Source organism: Ictidomys tridecemlineatus, chromosome 2 (genome assembly GCF_052094955.1).
Source record: "Ictidomys tridecemlineatus isolate mIctTri1 chromosome 2, mIctTri1.hap1, whole genome shotgun sequence".
Taxonomy (NCBI): Eukaryota; Metazoa; Chordata; class Mammalia; order Rodentia; family Sciuridae; genus Ictidomys; species Ictidomys tridecemlineatus.
This window is the reverse complement of record NC_135478.1, coordinates 16,144,726-16,166,203: the sequence shown is the minus strand read 5'-3', so window position 1 is coordinate 16,166,203 and position 21,478 is coordinate 16,144,726. Positions and strand designations below refer to the sequence as shown.

Here is a 21,478-nt window from a genome sequence, read left to right as displayed (position 1 = left end):
AATCTAAAAGTAGATCCACTCAAAAGATTTTTAAAAAAGCATAAAGATCATTCAATCAATAAAGTAGGATCTTTACAGCAAATGGACCAGATAGGAAAACAATAAACTTTGACCTCTATCTCAAAAAATACTGAAAGTTTGATCACAGATCTAATTTAAAGAAGTAAGTATAAACCTTCTACAAGAAAACATAGGAAAATAGGGCTGGGCCTGTAGCTTAGTGGCAGAGTACTTGCCAAGCACTGGGTTCGATCTTCAGCACCACATAAAAAAATTAAATAGAGACATGATGTCCATCTACAATTATTAAAAAAAAAAAAAAGAAAAGAAAACATAGGAAAAACTATCTTAAATATTTAAGGTAAAAATATCTTAGAACACAAGAAATGTTAATGATTCAATTTCATCAAAATTAAGAATACATGCCCTATAAAGTATTAGGAAAATGAAAAAGCAAGCCACTATGAGTGGGGGCTTAAATTGTTTATAAATCGACTTAGAAAAACCAAATACCTGAATGTCGAGAAGTAGATTTTAAAACACACTACAAATACAGAAAAAACAAGGATAAGACATAAACTGCAAGAAAATACACTAAATGCATCTGACAAAGAGCTCAAACATGATAAATTATTCAAACAAAAACATAAAAAGCCAGGTGCAGTGGCACACACCTGTAATCCCAGTGGCACAGGAGATCAAGGCAGGAGGATTCCAAGTTTAGCAAGGTCCTAAGCAACTTAGCAAGACCCTGTCTCAAAAAATGGCCAGGGATGAGTCCTCAATGATAAACTAGGTTCAATTCCCAGTGCCAAACAAAACAACAACAACAAAAACAGCCATCTACATAAATAAAAGCCAAAGAGACTCAGATCCAAATCTGAAAGGATAAATGAAGTCACTAGGAAAAAGTTGAAAATATCTTTTGGATATTTTAAGAGATGCAAATAGCACAAATTATGGAGGAAAACTAATCCATTATATTGTATCAAAGTTGAAGACTTCTTTCCAAAAGACAGAAGATGGATAGCAAAAATAGAGCTAGCTATAAATTCTTTTTTTTTCTTCTTTTTTTTTTGGTCGCAGGGGCACTTGACACATCCCTAGCCTATTTTTATTTTATTTAGAGACAGGGTCTCACTGAGTTGCCTAGCACCTTGCCATTGCTAAGGATGGCTTTGAACTTGCAGTTCTCCTGCTTCAACCACCCAAGCTGCTAGGATTACAGGCATGATGCATCACTGCACCTACCTTAAATTAAATTTAATATCAAGGTAGTTTTAAAAAGTAGGAAAAAAGAAAAAACTATTGGCGGTGTCCTGTGTGAGCCCCGTAGGGCTGGGGAGGTACCAGCTGCCGCGAGGGGAGGGGGCCAAGGCCGCCCATAGCTGGAGTGAGGCCCTGGCCCCTCTTCGCCTATGTCTGGCACAGCTGGTGTGAGACAATCCTTCCCTGCCGCCCAGATAATCAAGAGTTTTGGCCGGACCTTTGAGCACACACGGAGATAGTTAGGAGCCAGACAAAAAGCACAGACTATGGCGCTGAAACGGATTAATAAGGAACTTAGTGATTTGGCCCGTGACCCTCCAGCACAATGTTCTGCAGGTCCAGTTGGGGATGATATGTTTCATTGGCAAGCCACAATTATGGGACCTAACGATAGCCCATATCATGGTGATGTATTCTTTTTGACAATTCATTTTCCTACAGACTTCAAACCACCTAAGGTTGCATTTACAACAAGAATTTATCATCCAAATATTAACACTAATGGCAGCATTTGTCTTGATATTCTAAGATCACAATAGTCTCCTGCTTTAACTTTTCCTAAAGTTCTTTTATCCATTTTTCCACTGCTATGTGATCCAAACCCAGATGACCCTTTAGTGCCAGAGATTGCACGGATCTATAAAACAGAGATAAGTACGACAGAATATCTCGGGAATGGACTCAGAAGTATACCATGTGATGCTACCTTAAAGTCAGAATAACCTCATTATAGCTGGAATAAACTTTAAATTACTGTTCCTTTTTTGATTTTTCTTATCCAGCTGCTCCCCTATCAGACCTCATCTTTTTTAATTTTATTTTTTGTTTACTTCCCTCCATTCATTCACATGCTCATCTGAGAAGACTTAAGTTCTTCCAGCTTTGGACAATAACTGCTTTTAGAAACTATAAAGTAGTTACAAAAGAACAGTTTTCCAAGATTCAGAATTTTTTTTAAAAAATGGAGCATGTGTATTATGTGGCCAATGTCTTCACTCTAACTTGGTTATGAGACTAAACCATTATTCCTCACTGCTCTAACATGCTGAAGAAATCATCTGAGGGAGAGAGAGATAGATGCTCAGTTGTCACATCAAAGGAAGCAGCATTATTCTAGCAGCATCTATTTTATTTAAACCTTCCACTGTTAGAGATTTGAGGTTACATGTTATACTTTATGCTCATAACTGATGTGGCTGGAGAATTGGTATTGAATTTATAGCATCAACAGAACAGAAAACGTAATGTATTTTATGCATGTCAATAAAGGAATGACCTGTTCTTGTTCTACAGAGAATGGAAATTGGAAGTCAAACACCCTTTGTATTCCAAAACAGGGTCTCAAAACATTTTGTAATTTTCATTTAAATTGTTAGGAGGCATGGGGCTATTAGTTAATCTATCTTCCAATACACTGTTTAATATAGCACTGAATAAATGATGCAAGTTGTCAATGGATGAGTGATCAACTAATAGCTCTGGTAGTAATTGATTTATTTTTCTTCAATAAACTTGCATAAACCAAAAAAAAAAAAAAAAACAACCCCAAACTATTGGCAATTTTAATGATCTAATTTCTTGTGTAGATTTCAAACCTCTAGTTTGTAGCCCCCTAATGAAATTTTGCATTGGAAAACTGAATGGGTAATATGAGAACTATAAAATTCACCATTTCACATGTGGTTTCCAATTTATGGGCCTCCTCCTCGATACAGGTAAATAGTGATGATGTATAAATAAGTAAACTAAATGTCATTTATATCTTTTCCCCTTAAAATGTGCTGATCCTTATTTTTAAAAATTTAATTACAGGCTCACTGAGATCACAAACATGTGATGGTCAATTTTAAAAATTATAAATATTTAAACCATACTTTGAGCTTCATTACATTGAAGTCTGAAACTTACATCACCAATAACTCAAGTTCACAACACTAAACTTACAAAATTCAATACAGAAAGTTTTCAATTTCATATGCACATAAAGAATGCCTAGAGATTAAATAGGTTTAAACTATACATAAATGTTTTCCAGCATTTAATGTGAATAGTAATTCTGTTTTGATTTTTTAAAAATATTAACTTTAAATATTTCTAAAGTTAGGTAAATCGTGGATCATGGTGTATTTTCTCCATAAACAAATAGGAAAAAGTATCATAGATGACTGGGAAACTCCTGTAAAATAAATAAATTAATTAATTGAAAAGAAAATAAATGACTGGGAAAGAGGGAATTTGAAAAAAGTTAATACCAAAAGTAGAAATTTATTCATATTTGAAAGTTGAGAATTATGGACTCAAAGCAAAAAATGAATTACTTCATGATGAAATTAGGTCTATCAGAATACAAACCATTTTTGGGGAGTACCACCTCCTCTATATTGGGTACAGGTGTTGGGTCTTCCATGTCCTTGGTAAGGTCTTCTTGCTCATCTTCCTCTTTCTGACTTCTGCGCTTCCCATAAAGATTAGCTTGGCTGAAACACATAGGTATATAAAATATAAACAAGACCAATTATGGCTAATTATACCAAACCATTCCTGAGGTTCTACATTATTGTTAAAATCTATACTTACAAATCACTTTTAAAAAGGTGATAATCAAACAAATTATAGACATCTTACTGAAGATACATTTATTCAGCCAAAAAAAAGAAATTAAAATTAAAAGGTACTGGATATAAAAAATGGGCACAGAAATCTTACTATTCAAATTGCAGGCATTATCTTAAAGGAAGCTTCAGTTAGTACAACAAAAGAATACCTGCTAAGGAATATAGCATAGTTTCTCACAGACTATAAACAAATCACATAAGAAATTTTCTCAAAGATATGAACAGCTATATTTTCCTGGCTTTTTATGTCATCCAAATACCAGAAACTACCATACCACTGAGTATGGTACTCATTCTTTTTTGTAAAAATTGCCTTTGTTCTTTCTCTGACAATTCAAATCATTTTTAAAACATACGAATAAAGGGCTGGGGATGTGGCTCAAGTGGTAGCGCAATCGCCTACCATGCGTGAGGCGCTGGGTTTGATTCTGATCACCATATAAATATAAAATGAAGATACTGTGTCCACCTAAAACTAAAAAATAAATATTAAAAAAAATGAATAAAATAATCACAATGAATATAGGACAGAAGTAATTAGAAATACATTAACAGTACTGTACTTCTGAACATGGAAATATAGAGAAATTAATAAAAGTATGAAGAAAATATATCACAGAGAAAAAAGTGGTAAGTAAGCTGAAATTTTGAAAATGCGCAATAATTAAGGATAAGGCAATGTTTTAGAGTAAAGAGTAAAAGCTAAAGGCATAAGCAAAAACATAAAAATAAAATAATTTGTTTGGAGATGCAATTGAGAGTAATCTACAGTGTACTGCCAGTGAAAGTAAATGAAGTAAGATCTAGGAAAGACAGAATGATGGACCAGCCCGAGTCCCTCATTGAAGAGAGAATGCTCAAAGTTCTCTTTGAGAGATAACATATTGGTATGGGTCAGAATAAAGCATATCAGGTAAAAAAAACTTTTTTCAAATTAAAAATTGTATGATGAGGGGCTGGGGAGATAACTCAGTGGTAAAGCACCTGCCTAGCATGCATGAGGCCCTGAGTACAATCCCCATCACCACATAAAAAATGAACAATAACAATAAAAAATGAAGCCTACAAATCTAAACGGTGTCCAAGAGATAAAATATTTTTAAAAGGAAGAAAAGACGCAGGGAAGATCAATAAAACAAAGGTTATGAAAACAGATTTCAAAATGCTCTGATTAAATACAGGATTCAAAGAAAAAATTTTAGGGATTGAACCCAGGACCCATGCATGCTAAGTACATGTTCCACCACTGAGTTACAACCTTAGTCTTCATGGAAAAACTTAAAATATAAAAAGTGTGCCATTAGAAGGCAAATGTATGTAATCAATATACATACATACATACATACACAGGAATCAATCTGGTATGGCTGTATAAACAGGGTGGAGAGTAAATGCCACCACTGTGAGTCTTCTTTTTTTTTTTTTTTTTTAAAGAGAGAGGGGGGGAGGGAGGGGGGGGAGAGAGAGAGAGAGAGAGAGAGAGAGAGAGAGAGAGAGAGAGAGAGAGAGAGAGAGAATTTTTAAATATTTATTTATTTTTTAGTTCTCGGCGGACACAACATCTTTGTATGTGGTGCTGAGGATCGAACCCGGGCCGCACGCATGGCAGGCAAGTGCGATACCGCTTGAGCCACATCCCCAGCCCCACTGTGAGTCTTCTTGGTATCATATTTTGTTTCAACAACTACTGGTGTGCTGGCACCCCATCTTAGCTCATAAGCAGGAACAGTTGAATATCTGACTTTAGGCCTGGATCACCGGGAAAAGTTGATAAAGGCTTTCTTACAAAGCTGTCACACAAAATGGGCACAGTGGCGCACATTTGTAATCCCAAAACACAGAAGCATGAGGAAGGATGAATATAAGTTCAAGTCAGTCTCTGCAACTTAATAAGACCCTATCTCCCTATCTCAAGAAAATAAATAAATAAAAATAAGGAATTTAGCTCAGTGGTAAGGCATTCCTCAGTTCAATCCCTAGGACTTCTTCTAAAAAAATTTCAGGTACCTCGGATATCTCTGAACATCCACAGCAAGAGTCAGAAATCTAAAGTGTTTATCCCAAAAACATCATTAAGAAAACATATTTTTGGGGCTGGAGATGTGGCTCAAGCGGTAGCGCGCTCGCCTGGCATGTGTGCGGCCCAGGTTCGATCCTCAGCACCACATACAAACAAAGATGTTGTGTCCGCCGAAAACTAAAAAATAAATATTAAAATTCTCTCTCTCTCTCTCTTCCCCCCTCTCTCTCATTTCCCTAAGCAATTTAGTAGACCCTGTCTCAAAAAAATAAAAAATAAAAATAAAAATAAAGGCATTGTGTTGTGTCCATCTACACCAAAAAAAAAAAATTAAAAAAAAAGAAAACATATTTGTATGATTTTAATTTCTGTGCCTCAATATATGTGGTCTTAACAAAATCACAAATTTTAAGACCATGACTGGCTCATTAATATATGAAATAAGAGAGTTTTAAACTTCCCTAAACAGCCACATACTCGTCTTTCTGAGTTAATGTAATTACTAAAGGGACAGGTGATAAAATCAGAGAAAAATATAGACTATGGTAAATGCGATTTCTTAAACACTTTGCCAACCACATTCTCAATACATACATACAAAAAAACACTCTATTCAGATACATTTAATCTTTGTATAAACTAAACATAAAATGTCTATAAGATAACATCTCATAATAAGACAAGCTATTTAAAAAAAGGTTTCCAAAGAAGTCAAAGTACAGCTTACTTTTAGTAAATCTTCCAATGTAAATGTAAAAATCTGAAAAGTCCTTCAGAATATGTTTTAATGCCTTCTGAATCACGTTGGAGTTCTTACCCTTTCTTCCCACTTTTCTTCCGAGATTCTGTAGGTGTGGGAGGGGGAGGTGAAGGTGAATGTTTCCTCTTCCGAGCATTAGCTGATGCTTTTCTATCTCTTCTCTCTGGACTTCTGACTGGCTAGGAAGAAATAAATGAAAATAAATACCAGCGAACTTTGCTGAGTCCTCGGTTTCAGTAAACCTTTGTGCAAAGGTGAGTTTCCATAAACAAAGATAGCAACAAACCCACTAATTCAGAAAAAAGAAAAAGTATGACATTAAGCATCTAAGACCACTAGCCATGAAGAGACTTTTCTGACCTTTCATCATCAATGGAACTCTCAGTACAATCCCACAGACACTCAAATTTTGCTATAACAAGGAGAGGCCTGAACCTTGCACAACTAAATACTGTTACTGTTCACATTCTGCACCTCCAGATGGAAAAAGCATTTTCAATAACTGCTAGAAAAATAAAAAACAAACAAACTATTAAAACAATGAAATAAAAATACAGGCCAAATGATCCTATGAAAATGTACTATTATACATTAGAACTAGGACTGTAGCTCAGTGGTGGAATGCTTGTCTAGCATATGTGAGGCATTGGGTTCAATCCTTAGCACTCTATAAAAATAAATAAAGGTCCATCAACTACAAAATATTTAAAAAAAGAAAAGAAAATGTACTATTATAGATACTACAGCTCAGTGGTAGGATACTTGCCTAGCACATAGGAGGCCCTAGGTTTGATCCCCAGAACCACACAACCACAAAGTACTAAGGGTTAATAAACATATAAAGAGATCTGCCAACGAAGAGTAAAAAATTTTTAAAAATTTATTGAGTTAAATTCTAAAACAAATAGGAATAAACTAAGATTACAAAAATTATGAGACCCCATTTTAAAGTATTTTTCTTAAAAGGATATACATAGTGTGATAAAAAATTTTTAATAGAAAGTTACAGAATTGAAAATAGGAACATACATACACACACACACACACACACACACACACAGGAATCAATCTGGTATGGCTGTTTACTCAGGGTGGAGAGTAAATGCTACCACTGTGAGTCTTCTTGACATCATATTTTGTTTCAACAACTACTGGTGTGCTGGTACCCCATTTTAGCTCATACATAGGAACAGTAGCATATATGACTATAAGATGTTATCTTACAGGCATCTTATTTATTTATACAAAGGCACCCTGAATACAGTGGGGTTTTTTTGTATGTGCTTAATACTTTAATGGTTTAAAAAATAACCATGTTTCAAAGACTTTTTAAAAAACTAAAACATAAAGGAAAAACAAAATATTTAACTGTTTCTAATGAAAATTATTTTAGAACCACAGGTGTCTTCATTACACTGCCTCAAACCTATCTGTAACACACTCTGTTCACCATCTCAAGTCTATTCAAAGTGACAAATCTACCCGTCAAATTGTGACCTATAAGGAATCTGAGGTAAATATTTAAGTGCACGAACTTATTAAGAATATTACTGCACTTTAATTATGAGACCTTTTAAAAAATGTACTTTTATTAACTACTGTCTATGCATTAACAAAGCTACTAAATGATATTAAACAAAAAAGTAAAACTATGATTAAATAATGTTATAATGATAATTGGAATATAAAATTAAAACTCAGATCTACAGGAAAAATATCAGCTTTACCATTGCTACATTATACTTCATGGGTCACTTTAATTCTTAATAACTCTCTGAGATTTTCATGCCTTTCTAAGGGGATGACAGCTTCTGAGATGATTGTTACTGCTATATTAGGAACTTTTTCATGTATATAATGTCTGTTGCATGTGAGTTTATCAATGAAGATATAACATTTAGGGAAAGAAAGACAAAACATCTACCGGTGAGAAAGAGTTCCAAATAAAATACCTCTTCATTCTTTGTTGAAATTCGCTGACGAAAACTCACTGGCTTCCTGTTCTCATCCACTTCATAATCCTCCTCATTCATCCATTCATTAAAAATGTCAGTGTCTAAAATCCACTTCACATGAACCTAAAATCACATCAAAACATAAATATCTATATAAATAATAAAATCACTTGAGTTTTTAAGTTATTCAGAATGAAACTGATTATTTTCAAATCCTCAATTACATAAGATATATTAAGAACTTACTACTAGAAAAGATGAGATGTGACTTAAACTTCTCTAATTTTTATTCCATTTCTTTCACTGAATAAAGAGAACAAGAAGGGCTGGGGCTGTAGCTCAGTGGCCGAGCGCTTGCCAGGCATGTGTGAGGAACTGGGTTTGATCCTTAGCACCACATAAAAATAAATAAAATGAAGACATTCTGTCCATCTACAAGTACAAAAAAAAAAAAAAATTTTTTTTTTTTTAAAAAAGAAAGAAAAGAACTGTATCTTGGGTTAGACTGAGATATTGATAGCTAAAATGCCAAAACTGATAATCATGTCATCACTATCTTCATGAAAAACCACTGATAAAAAAAATTCAACTGCACAGAACCAAAGACAGTTATTGTTCTAGGCAAAAAGGATATCTTTAGGTTTGGGCAATCAATAACACTGTAAATTAAATTGAACATGATGAAAAATGAGCATAGTCATAGAGACCATCAAGTACATATATTCTTCTGTAGAGATCTTTTCCAGGAAGGCCTAGAAATGTAGCTCAGTGGCAAAATGCCCATGAGTTAAATCCCAAATTAAAAAAAAAAGTTATAAAAATATATAACTGTTGATATTCAAGCTTTTAACATATGCAAAATAAAATAAAAACAAGATATATGCTGTTATACACCCTATATACGGTGAAATTATTGTGGAAAAAAGAACATTAAAATATTTAAAATAATGGTTACATATGAAAGAGAAAGAAAGAGGTCAAACAAAAGTGTCACTTCAAAGCTTACAGTAATTTCCTAGATATTTCTTTAATAATCACTTATTTCACTATTTTATATTCAATAATTTAATTTTTTAAATTAAGTGCTGCATTTGTCATAATTATCAAATCTTCTTTAGGAATACAAACTAATATGTAAGCATTATTTTATAAAATAATACAGACAATGACAAAGAATTCCATTTTAAATTTTTGCCAAAAGGCAGATAGCTCCTCTTCCTCAGGTTTCAGAGGTTAGACTTCTAAGCATTAAACAGTGTTCTTCACAGCCCTACCCACACCTTGATTTCAGGCCAGTGAGGCCCATGTTGAACTCATAAACAATAAGACAGTAAGATTCTAAAAAGAAAAAAGAAAAAAATTCTAGTAGCTAGGCATTGTGGAGCACACCTGTAGTCCTGGATACTCAGAAAGCTAAGTCAGGAGGATCACTTGAGCCCAGGAGCTCAAAAATTAGCCTGAGCAAGAGATAGAACCTAATCTCAGAAAATAAAACAAAACAAATAGTATTCTAATAATCTACTGTAGTAACAGTCCATTTACATAACATAAAAATACAGGATCAAGAAGAAAAAATACATAACATTTAACATTTTTGCTTTTAGTTGTCAATGGATCTTTATTTTATTTATTTATCTATGGTGCTGAAAATCAAACCCAGTGTTTCACCCGTGCTAAGCAAGTGCTCTACCATGGAACAACAACCCCAGCCCCATATTTAACATTTTTAAAAAGAGCACGTTCATTTATTTTTAGAACATTTATTCATTCATTTTTATTCATTTATTTTTAGAACAGAGTGTATGAATTCCAATGTTATTTAGAGTTCACGTATTATATCAAAACATAGGATTTACAATATTATGGAAGCCATGTTACTTAAACAACTATTTAAACTAAGGGAAAATGTTGTGTCAACTGAAAATAGAAGGGAGTTCTTTAGTTTGATTTCTCAAAGCTAAGTGATCAACAAAGTTAAAAAAAAAAAAAACCCACTGATTTTTCATTTGTGTCAAAGTGCATTCTATTGTCACATGTAATTAAAACACATTTTTTAAAAAAGTAAAAAACCCCACTGATTTAATATATTTACAATTTGTTTTTATTGTTGACAGGATGTTTTTAGTTATAGTTATTATTGGCTTTTTTGGGGGGGTGGGGAGCAAATAGGGACTGAACTTGGGGCCAGGCTACCACTGAGCTACAAACCCAGTGCTTCCTATTTTTTATTTTGAGATACAGTCTTGCTAAGTTGCCTAGGCCAGCTTTGAACTTTATGTTCCTCCTGCTTCAGGTTCCCAAGTCTCTGGAATTACAACCTTGCAGCATCCACCCATCATCTTTTTTTTTTTTTCTTTTTTTTTTGGGGGGTGCTGGGGATTGAACCCAAAGCCTTGGGCATGTGAGGCAAGCACTCTACTAACTGAGTTAAATCCTCAGCCCCTCATCCATCATTATTTACTTTTAAAAGTACTTACAGGGGGGCTCAGCAGTACTTGTGGCTCAGCAGCAGAGTACTCGCCTAGTATGTGCAAGGCCCTGAGTTCAATCCTCAGCACCACATAAAAATAAATAAGATAGAGCTGGGGTTGTGGTTCAGTGGTAGTGTGCTTGCCTAGCATGCATGAGGCACTGGGTACGATTCTCAGCACCACATACACATATAAATCAATAAAGTAAAGGTCCATTATCAACTAATTTTTAAAAATAAATTAATTAATTAAATAAAAGTCCTTGTAGGGCTGGAGGTGGAGTTGCCTGGCAGAGTACACACTTACTATGTGTAAAGCCCAGGTTCTATCCCCAGAACCCCAAAAAATCATATCCAAATAAAAAATAGCAATTCCATTTTACTAAAAAGAATCAAAGAAAAATATGTCATTATTTGCCTTCTTCCTCTCAAGTACTTACCAATTCCAATCATTTATACTAAGGAATCATGGGAAAAAACAGACATAACTCACAGAAATGTCACTCAAGGGGACGTTTCTCACTAGTTTTCTAAATGCAGGCATCATATTTATGACCCAAACCCCAACTTTATTTGGTATATGAAAATAGTTTTAAAAACCTCTCTAATTTACACATTAAGCAAAAATTTCAACACTGAAAAGTAAAGTTAACATTTTCCTAATAAATAATTTAACCATAGGTATAAACAGACTTCTCTTTTCTGGTGGGGGTAGTGGGAATTGAACTCAAGGTACATTCTACTACTGAGCTACAACCCCATCCCACACAAACTTTTCTTAATAGCACAAATAAGCACGACAGTTTCTAGGAAGGGGGGGAGGTTAAGGTAATACTTTAATGATGTACATATTATGAAAAAAAGAAAAGGGAGCGGAGGGGAAGAGGGTAATGGAAGGATAGCAGAATAAAATAGACATTATTATTGCTGTGAGTATATACGTGACTGCATGACCAATGTAATTCTACAACCTTTACACTAAGAAAAATGAGAAATTATATCCCATCTGATTCAAATGTATGATATGTCAAGATCATTTTACTGTCATGTGTAACTAATTAAAACAAATTTAAAAAAAAAAGAAAAGTTAAAGAAAAAAATATAAAAACAAAATATTTTCACGAAATACACTTTTAAATTTTAAATTTATGTACACAATAGTGTAGGAAGTTTAATGGTAAAAAAGGGGGGGAAATAAATGCCTTAAAGGCTAAAAGGAAAACATTAAACACAATATTAAGAGAATATGTTTAACTCAACCACATATGGAAACCTAGTATAGAGCAAATGTCAAATCACTGAGGAAAAGGTGGTCTTTTTAATACATTATGTTTCTAAATATAAACAATTGGATAACCATTTGAAAAGAACATGATGAGATCCATTCTTTTTATCAGAGTAAAATCAAAACAGATTAGAGATCTAAATTTAAAAGGTGAAACTATGTGACAGCTAGAATAAAACAATGTGAATTCCTAACAAGGCAGGTTTTTGCTAAATCCAACTAAAATTCTGGATGCAATAACAGAAAAGATGGAAAAAACTGATCACATAAAAATAATAAATTTTAAGCTGGGCACAGGGACATGTGCCCAGAGACTTGGAAGGCTGAGAGGCAGGAGATCCCAAGTTCAAAGCCAGTCTCAGCAATTTAGTGAGGCCCTAAGCAACATAGCAAAACCTTGTATGAAAATGAAAAAATAAAAAAAGTTAGGGCCAGGTACAGTGGAACACGCCTATAATATCAGAGACTTGGGAGCCTGACGCAGGAGGACAGCAAGTTCAAAGAGAGCCACAGCAATTTAGCGAGGCCATAAGCAACTTAGGGAAGTGCTGTCTCAAAATAAAAAAATAAAAAGGGCTGGGGATGTGGCTGACTGGGTAAGCATTCCTGGGGTTCAATCCCTAGTACCAAGAAACAAAAACAATGTTTGGGGGGGGGGGGGCGGTGAGAACAAAGACATGTAGATTTTAAATGATAAATCAAAGAAGGAACAAAGTATTAATGACAGGCAAATCTGGATAAAGATTTCAGAAGTATGCAATATACTATTTTTTTCCCCTATGGTTGTTTTTGTGAGTTTAAAATTACTGCAAATAAAGATTCTTTTAAAAAAAGAGTCAAGCCAAGCATAACCCCAGCTGCTCAGGAGACTGAGGCGGAAGGATATCAAGTTCAAAGCCAGCATGGACAACTTAGTGAGACCCTGTCTTAAAATTAAAAAGGGCTGGAGATGTAGCTCAGTGGTAGCATACCTTGGGTTTAAGCCCCAGTACCACAAAAACACACAAAAAAGGTCTGGTGGGTAGCATATACATGTAATCCCAGTGGGCTAGGGAAGCTGAGGCAGGAGGATGGCAAGTTTGAGGCCAACCTGGACAACATAGCAAGATCTTGTCTCCAAATAAAGTAAGATGGGCTGGGGATGTAATTCAGTGGCAAAGCAACCCTGAGTTCAATCTCTAATACCAAATAAAATTTAAAAAAAAAAAAAAAAGATTCAGAGAAGAAAAAAAAAAAAAAAAAAAAAAAACACCTTATTTCAGCCAGGCACAACACAGCATACCTGTAGTCCTATATACATAGGAGGCTGAAGCAAGAGGATCAAAATTTGGAGACCAGGGGCTGGGGATATACCTCAGTTAGCAGAGTGCTTGCCTCTTATGCACAAGGCCCTGGGTTCAATCCCCAGCACCACCAAAAAAAAAAAAAGTTGGAGGCCTATATGGGCAACAATGTGAGACCCCACCTCAAAAAACAAACAACAACAACAACAAAAAAAAAGTGGAATTTTTGTTGTTATTGTTAATCACATTTACATATATAAAAGCTAAAGTTTTTTTCTAAGGGCCACATGATTAGCACAATTAGAAATAAAATGAGGTCAGAACATTCAATTATTTAAACTGGGGATATAGCTCAGTGATAAGAGCAGTTGCCACTATACACAAGGCCCTGGGGCTTAATCACCAAAACTACCAAATAAAAATAAACACATAAAAGGATAAATTTCTTCAAAGAATTAATAGAAGAAATCTTGGAGATGGGTATAAAGTAGTACTTTGTACTATTCTTGCAATTGCAAAAATTATTTCTGTGTTTAAAGTTCAGGGAAATAATACGTGTGAAATCATGGTTCAATCCCTAGCATCACCAAAACAAAAACAAAAAACAAAAAACAAAAAAAAAAGAAAAATGTTGGGGGGGAGGTCAATGCAGAATTTTATCATTATAATAGAATTGGTTAATAAAACAAATCTGTTATCATAGTAATTCATTTAGGAACTGCTTCCAAACTTCCTAAATGACACACCAATGATGTTCAAACTCTACTGCTCTCTCCAACCAAAATCTGACTTGGTCTGGGATTCTTCTCCATCATCAATATAGACATTTCATCCAAGACCTTGAGAAGAGGTTATGGATGTCTATTAAAAAGGATGACTAGAAAGGGCAATCATTTTTCTGTATCTCCTTAAAAGATTATTTAGAGTTAAGATGGGTTAATAGATTATGTAAGTTTTTTTTAAACCTGGGCACAGTGGCTCATGACTTGGGAGGCTGAAGCAGGAGTATCACAAGTCCAAGTCCTTACTTAGCAATTATGTAGGCCCTAAGCAACTTAGCAAGACCCTGTCTCAAAAAATAAAAAAGGTTGTGGCTCAGTGGTTAAGGACTCTTGGGTTCAATCTGTAATATCCGCCCCCCCCCAACTTTTTCTAGGTCCATACTTTGTTGCCCTTTAATTTTTAACAAAGATAGCTTGGGCTAGGGATGTGGCTCAAGCGGTAGTGTACTCGCCTGGAATGCGTGGGGCACTGGGTTCGATCTTCAGCACCACTTAAAAAAAATAAAGATGTTGTGTCCACCAAAAACTAAAAAATAAATATTAAAAAAATTCTCTCTCTCTTAAAAAAAGAAAGAAAGAAAGATAGCTCATTTGCTGAATTTAAAATTTCATCAAAGATTTTTTTTAAACAAACATTTACCTTCCAAGGCTTTTCTGGAATTGGTGGATCTTCAATTTCAGCATCAACATCATTACTATGGACCCAAGTATCATAGCTATAAAATAAATAAAATTTAAAAAACAAATTAGAATCAAATTTCATTCTTAATCTTTATCAAACAATAAGGATACATTTTAGCTAGGTACAGTGGTATATACCTATCATCCCAACAGACTGAGGCAGAAAGATCATAAGTTCGAAGCTAGCCTTTACAATTTAGTGAGACCCTATCTTAGGGGTGGGGGGAGGGAGCCGGACACAGTGGCCCATGCCATTTAATCCCAGTAACTTGGGAAATCACAAATTCAAGGCCAGACCGAACAACTTAGCAAGACCCTGTCTCAAAATAAAAATATAAAGGGTTGGGGATACATCCCCAGTGGTAAAGCATCCCTGTGTTAAATTTCTAATACCAAAAGACAGAAAGAAAGAGAAAATTTCCGGTGGGTGGGAAGTGGAGAGAGAAGGAGGAAGTGCTGGGGAGTGATACTGCCAATTTTTTGTTATATTGTAAACACGTACAAACATGTAACAACAAACCTCATCATTATATACAACTATAGTAAACCAATAAAAAAATATGGAAAGAGGATTTAACAAGCATTTCACTGAATCTATAAAATCACTTTGTATAATTGATAAAATTTAACACTATTAATCCTTCCAACTCTTTAACATGGATAGTTTTCTATTTATATTTTCTTTAACTTTTCTCCGTAAAGTTTTATAGTTTTTATTGTATAAATATTTCACTTCTTTGTTAAATTTAACTTCAAAATGTTTTATTCTAGGGCTGGGATTGTGGCTCAGCGGTAGAGTGCTCACCTAGCACGTGCAAGGCCCTGGATTCGATCCTCAGCACCACATAAAAATAAAGATATTGTGTTCAACTACAACTAAAAAAAATAAATTAAAAAAAGTTTTATTCTTCTGATGCTACTGTATATGGGATTGTTACTCATTTCCTTTTTAGAATTTTCATTTTCAATATATAAAAATGCAACTGATTTGGGGTATTGACTTTATATCCTGTTATTCTGCTCAATTCATTTAAAAAAATTTTTTTAAAGGAGTTAGGGAAGTAGCTTAGTGGCAGAGCACTGAACTAGCATACTCAAAGACTTTGTTCAATCCCCATGACTTCCAAAAAAAAAAGATTGAGAATGTAATTTTAAAATACTATCATTATATCATTATAACAAGTTATCAGTTCTATCTTTACTAATGTACCAAGAAATCTCCTTGGCAGTAGTCATTATTATAGCCTTAATATTGCCTGAAATGGGCAACTCAGTTCACAGAATTCTCAAATTCTTGTTCCCAAAAAGTGTTTCTTGTCCTTCAGAACAGTACTTTTCACCTGGTGCTTGTTCCTTCTTTTTTCACCTCTGTTGCCAATTTCTAGATTTCGCCCCAAACCTCTAATAACTAAAGGCTCCAGGGCTCAATTTTTAGAACAAAACTCTTTTCTTGGTGATTTCATTCACTCCTGTGACTTCAAACAAATACTAACGATTTAAAATCTTGTATCTGTCCTCTATTCTGAATTCTGAACTCATAAATTCAAGAGCCAATTCCACACCTCTTTTGAGTATAACAAGTGTTCCAAACCTAACACACTTAAATCTCAATTTGTAAACGAATTCAGACTGCAATAATGCACGATATAGTCAATTAACCTCATCTCGATAAATGACAACCCATTTTTTCAACTATGCAGGCCAAAATTCTTGGAGACATTCTTGATTTTACTCTCAAATGTATCCTAAAATCAAACCATCAGCAAATTCTACTGCTCTTCATTCAAACTGTCCAGAGTCTACCTTCTTCTCAATCTTTCACTGTGTTCACTGGTTTCCCTGCTTCATCCATTGCCTTCCTGTCAATTTTTCACAAAACCAACCAAAATGATCCTTTTGAAATCCCAGCCTGTCCATAAAACTCCACTACTCAAATAAAATCTGCCAGGGGATCCTATCTAGTCAGAGTAGACTCACAATGCTAATAGTGGGCCTGGGGATACATCTCAGTTGGTAGAGTGCTTGCCCTGCATGTAGAAGGCCCTAGGATCAATCCCCAGCAACACACACACACACACACCCTAATAGTGGCTTCCCAAGAACTCAAATTCTAGTTCCACTGCTGTCACTATGCAGCAATGTGACTCCTTTACCTAGTCTTCTCCTTTTATTCCACACTCATGTTATAACTGAGCAACACAGGTTTTAATTCTTCAACATGTGCCATCAAGCCTATGTACACTTTACATAGGCTATTTACCTACTGCCTGGAATGTTCCTCGCTGCTGTGATATCTACATAGTTCACTTCATTACTCAAAGATCTCTTCTCAGTGAGCTTCAACTCACTAATCTAAATCACTACATATATTCTAACACAAATTTGACATAAGTATAAAATTATCTACCAAGTAAAACTCTTAATACAAATACACAGGCCAAATTATTATAAAAACCAAATGATATCTAATCAAATATAGATGATTTCTCTTTATGTCATTTGTTTATGTATTTTTAAATTTTCAATTATATGTTTTAGACACTACTTAGAAGTCAGTTCAGAAACATTAGGGAGTAGCACAGGTCTGTTTATCTTGCTGGCACAGGGAGAACACACCTATAATCCCTGAAACTCATGTGGCTCAGGCAGGAGGATCACAAGTATCAAGGCCAGTCTCAGCAACTTGGCAAACACCCAAGTAACTTAGTGAGACCCTGTCTCATAATAAAAAATTAAAAAGGGCTGAGAGTATTGATTACTGGTAAAATACCTCTGGATTCAATACCAAGTACTGCACCTGACTCCAATTGAACATATCTAAAGACACAGTTCGTTCTTTTAAAACTATAATTATGAGCTAAGTACAGTGGCACATGACTGTAATCCCAGCGACTTGAGAGGCTGAGGCAGAAGGATTGCAAATTCAAGTCCAACTGCAGCAAATCTGTGAAACCTTTCTCAAACTAAAAAAGAAAAAGAATTAAGGATATAGCTCATTGGTAAAGCACCCCTCAGTTCAATCCCTACTATCACAATATATAACTGTGCCACAAACAGTAGCACAAACCTGTAGTCCTAACTAGCTAGGAGGAAGGCTTGGTTGGAGGATCACTTGAGCACAGGACTTTGAGACTAGCCTAAGTATCATGGTAACACCCAGTCTCAAAAAACAAAAACAGAACAAAAGGAAATAAATATAGCCAGGCATAGTGGCCTAGGAATGTAATCCCAACCACTCTGGAGGCCGAGGCAGGAGGATTACAAGTTCAAGGCTAGCCTGGGCAATATAGCAAGGCCCTGTCTTTAAAGACCATGGCGGCAGGCGGGAATGGGGGTGGGTGCAAGGGCAGCTGAGGATTTATCTCAGTAATTGAGTGCTTGCCTGGCATGCACAAGGCCCTGGGTTCCAACCCCAGTACCAAAATCAAACAAAACAAAAGCACCTCATACACAAAATCAGACAAATTTTTTTGTCTTCTAGTGAAGAACTAAACATCTATTCAATAGTCTTATTCCTCTTCAGTGGAAATGGAATCTGATCAACCTCTATAGCCAAATATCAATTTTAAAAAAAGTACAGACAAACAACCTGGTTTCTAAAATAGTACATTGCAGAAAGGGTAAAGAAGACAAAGGAGAACCTATAAATTGGAATTATATATACCAGTTAATCAAACAGGTGAATTTTATTTGACTTCTAATTCAAACAAATATCAATCATCAATCAAATATATCACTTACATGACAACATATTAAGTAATTAGTCCTTTTTTTTTAGTACTGACAATGATGTTATGATTATTTCCTTTTAAAAATGATTCCTTATATTTTAGAAATGCATACTTAAATATTTATGGTAAAATGATGTGTCTAGGATTTGATTCAAATAACTTGGGAAGACAAAAATCAGAAGGGAGTTGACTATCCCACTCTACATAGCAGGACCAGAATAAAATCAACACCAAAACAGTTCTCCTGTAAATTCAGGAAAATAAAGTACATGGAAAGCTATACCTAAATCCATGTGCCCTGGAGAGACACACTATTGAAAAAGTACCCCCTACCCACTACCACTAACATCAAGGTATTACATGTAATATTGTTTATTCATGCTACAAATACTCAAACAGTATGACATATAAGAGTAGGAACAACACTAGGTAAATAAATTTAAGACTGGAAAAACTTCTCAGACATAATTTCATCCTTAATAGTTTTTGAAAAATCAAAACAAGCCAATCACAAATATGAAGAAGAAAATTTCATCTCTTAAAGGAAACAGATCTAAACTAGCAACCTAAAACCTCTTTGCAAATGCATAGAAGCTCAGTTTTTTGAGAGGGGAAAAAAACACAACTTGTGATCTCATAGAATTCCATAGCTTAAATAAGTCAAAAGCCTTACATATATATATATATATATCATACCTCAGAGCACACACATCAATATTAATTATCTGAAGAGAGGATCTCAAAGGCTCCAAACACAAAGTAATGATTAGGAGATGGAAACATTAATTACCCCGATTTGATCAGTACAGACTAAATACACATTTGTATTGAAATATCGGAACATACCTCATAAATGTGTATAATTATTAAATGCTACTAAAAATATTTAAAAATTTTAAAGAGATAGAAATGCTCACTAACCCTGATTTGATCATTGTATGCTCTATAAATGTACAAAATTATCAAACTGTACCCCATAAATATATGCAATAAAAATGATTAAAAAAAAAAAAAGTTAGTGGTGCAGGCCTGCATCTCAGGAAGCTGAGGAAGGAGGATCTCGAGTTCAAAGCCAGACTCAGCAAATAGTGAGGCACAAAGCAACTCAGTGGGACCCTGTCTCTAAATAAAATATAGAATAGGGCTGTGTTCAATCTCCAGTTAACAAAAAAAGGAGGCGGGGGATATGGCTCAGTGGTTAATCACCACTGGGTTCAATTCCTGGCACTAAATAAATAAAAATAAAAAATTACCTCTCTGGGGGCAGGGGTTGTAGCTCAGTGATAGAGCATCTGCCTTGCATGTGCTGGGTTCAATCCTCAGCACCACATAAAAATCAATTAATAAGGGGCTGGGGTGTGGCTCAGTAGTAGAACACTTGCCTAGCACATGCAAGGTCCTGGGTTCGGTCCTCAGCACCACATAAAAATAAATAAAACAAAGGTATTGTATTCAACTTAACTCAAAAAATAAATAAATAAAATTACCTGTCTGGGTAGAAGCCCCAATGTACTAACACCTGCTTGTCTTTTCTCATCACTGGTCTCAGCCATTCTTCTGAAAAGAGAAAAAAGAAAAACCTTAATTAAACTGATGAAATAAGTGAGCCAATTATGATTTAGCCTTAATTGTTATCAAGACTTTTTGGTTTTCTTTTGGTCTGCTTTAAATGACTTCAGAGCTCACCATCCATAGATAGCTAGCTCCATTCCTCAAGGCTTAAGGTGAGGCTGAACATCTTGGAGGAAGAGTGCCGCAGAGAGAAGCATTTCATATCATGATTAGAAAGCAGAAAGACTCTACTCAAAACCGCGTCCCCAATTCCCACATCTTCCAGCCACACCCTATCATTTTGGTTACCACTCAATTGATCACTATCAGGAATTAATTCATTGATTGGGTAAAGATTCTCAGAATCCAATCATTTCTCCTCTGAACCTTCTTGTACCATCTCACATGTAAGCCTTTAGGGACACCTCACATCCAAACCATAACAGTTTTACTATGAGCGGGGCCAGTGAGAAAAGAGGGAAAGAGATTTTTAATTGAAGACCATCTACCAAATTAAAGAAAAATTTCTCAGCTTATGTATTCAGACTTTCTGGATTTTAGGTCTACTATCTATCACTCCCTCAAATACACACTGGGAAATGAACCCAGTGCTGCTTTACCACTGAGTTATATCCCCAGCACTTTAAAAAAATTTTTTTTGTAATTATAGATAGACAGAATGCCTTTATTTAATTTGTTTATTTTTATATGGTGCTAAGGATAGAACCCAGTGCCTCATACCTATTAGGTAAGCGCTCTGCCACTGAGCTATAGCCACAGGCCCCATCCCTAGAACTTTTCATTTTGAATAGGCTCTCACTTAGTTGCTGAGGCTGGCCTCAAATTCACAATCCTCCTGCCTTAGTCTCCCAAGTCACTGGGATCACAGGTTGTGCCACCGCACCTGGCTACTATTTGTCACTCTGGATAAAACCAACGGCAATAAACTATCCCACTCCCTTTCATCTGTCTATCCCTCTTTTCCACTCAAGTCACAATCACCATAATCTTCACAGCTTCATTTCCAATGTACAACCTCACATCCATTTTCTATAAAGTTCTGCATTAACTTCAAC

At 35.0% G+C, this 21,478-nt stretch overlaps 1 protein-coding gene and 1 pseudogene across 2 annotated transcripts in view; one reads left to right on the top strand and one right to left on the bottom strand.

Annotated features, from left to right (window-relative positions):
- Smarcc1 (SWI/SNF related BAF chromatin remodeling complex subunit C1) overlaps nucleotides 1–21,478 on the bottom strand; it is a 150,631-nt gene that overhangs the window by 90,484 nt on the left and 38,669 nt on the right. For both annotated transcript variants that reach the window (XM_005332938.5, XM_013361850.4), the window contains exons 7-11: nucleotides 20,339–20,408; nucleotides 15,080–15,155; nucleotides 8,617–8,742; nucleotides 6,722–6,843; nucleotides 3,622–3,746 (exon numbers count right to left, since the gene is read on the bottom strand). In XM_005332938.5, the coding sequence (XP_005332995.2) occupies nucleotides 3,622–3,746; nucleotides 6,722–6,843; nucleotides 8,617–8,742; nucleotides 15,080–15,155; nucleotides 20,339–20,408 (519 nt within the window). The remainder of the gene's footprint in view (nucleotides 1–3,621; nucleotides 3,747–6,721; nucleotides 6,844–8,616; nucleotides 8,743–15,079; nucleotides 15,156–20,338; nucleotides 20,409–21,478) is intronic.
- LOC106145121 (ubiquitin-conjugating enzyme E2 D3 pseudogene) lies at nucleotides 1,445–2,738 on the top strand (annotated as a pseudogene).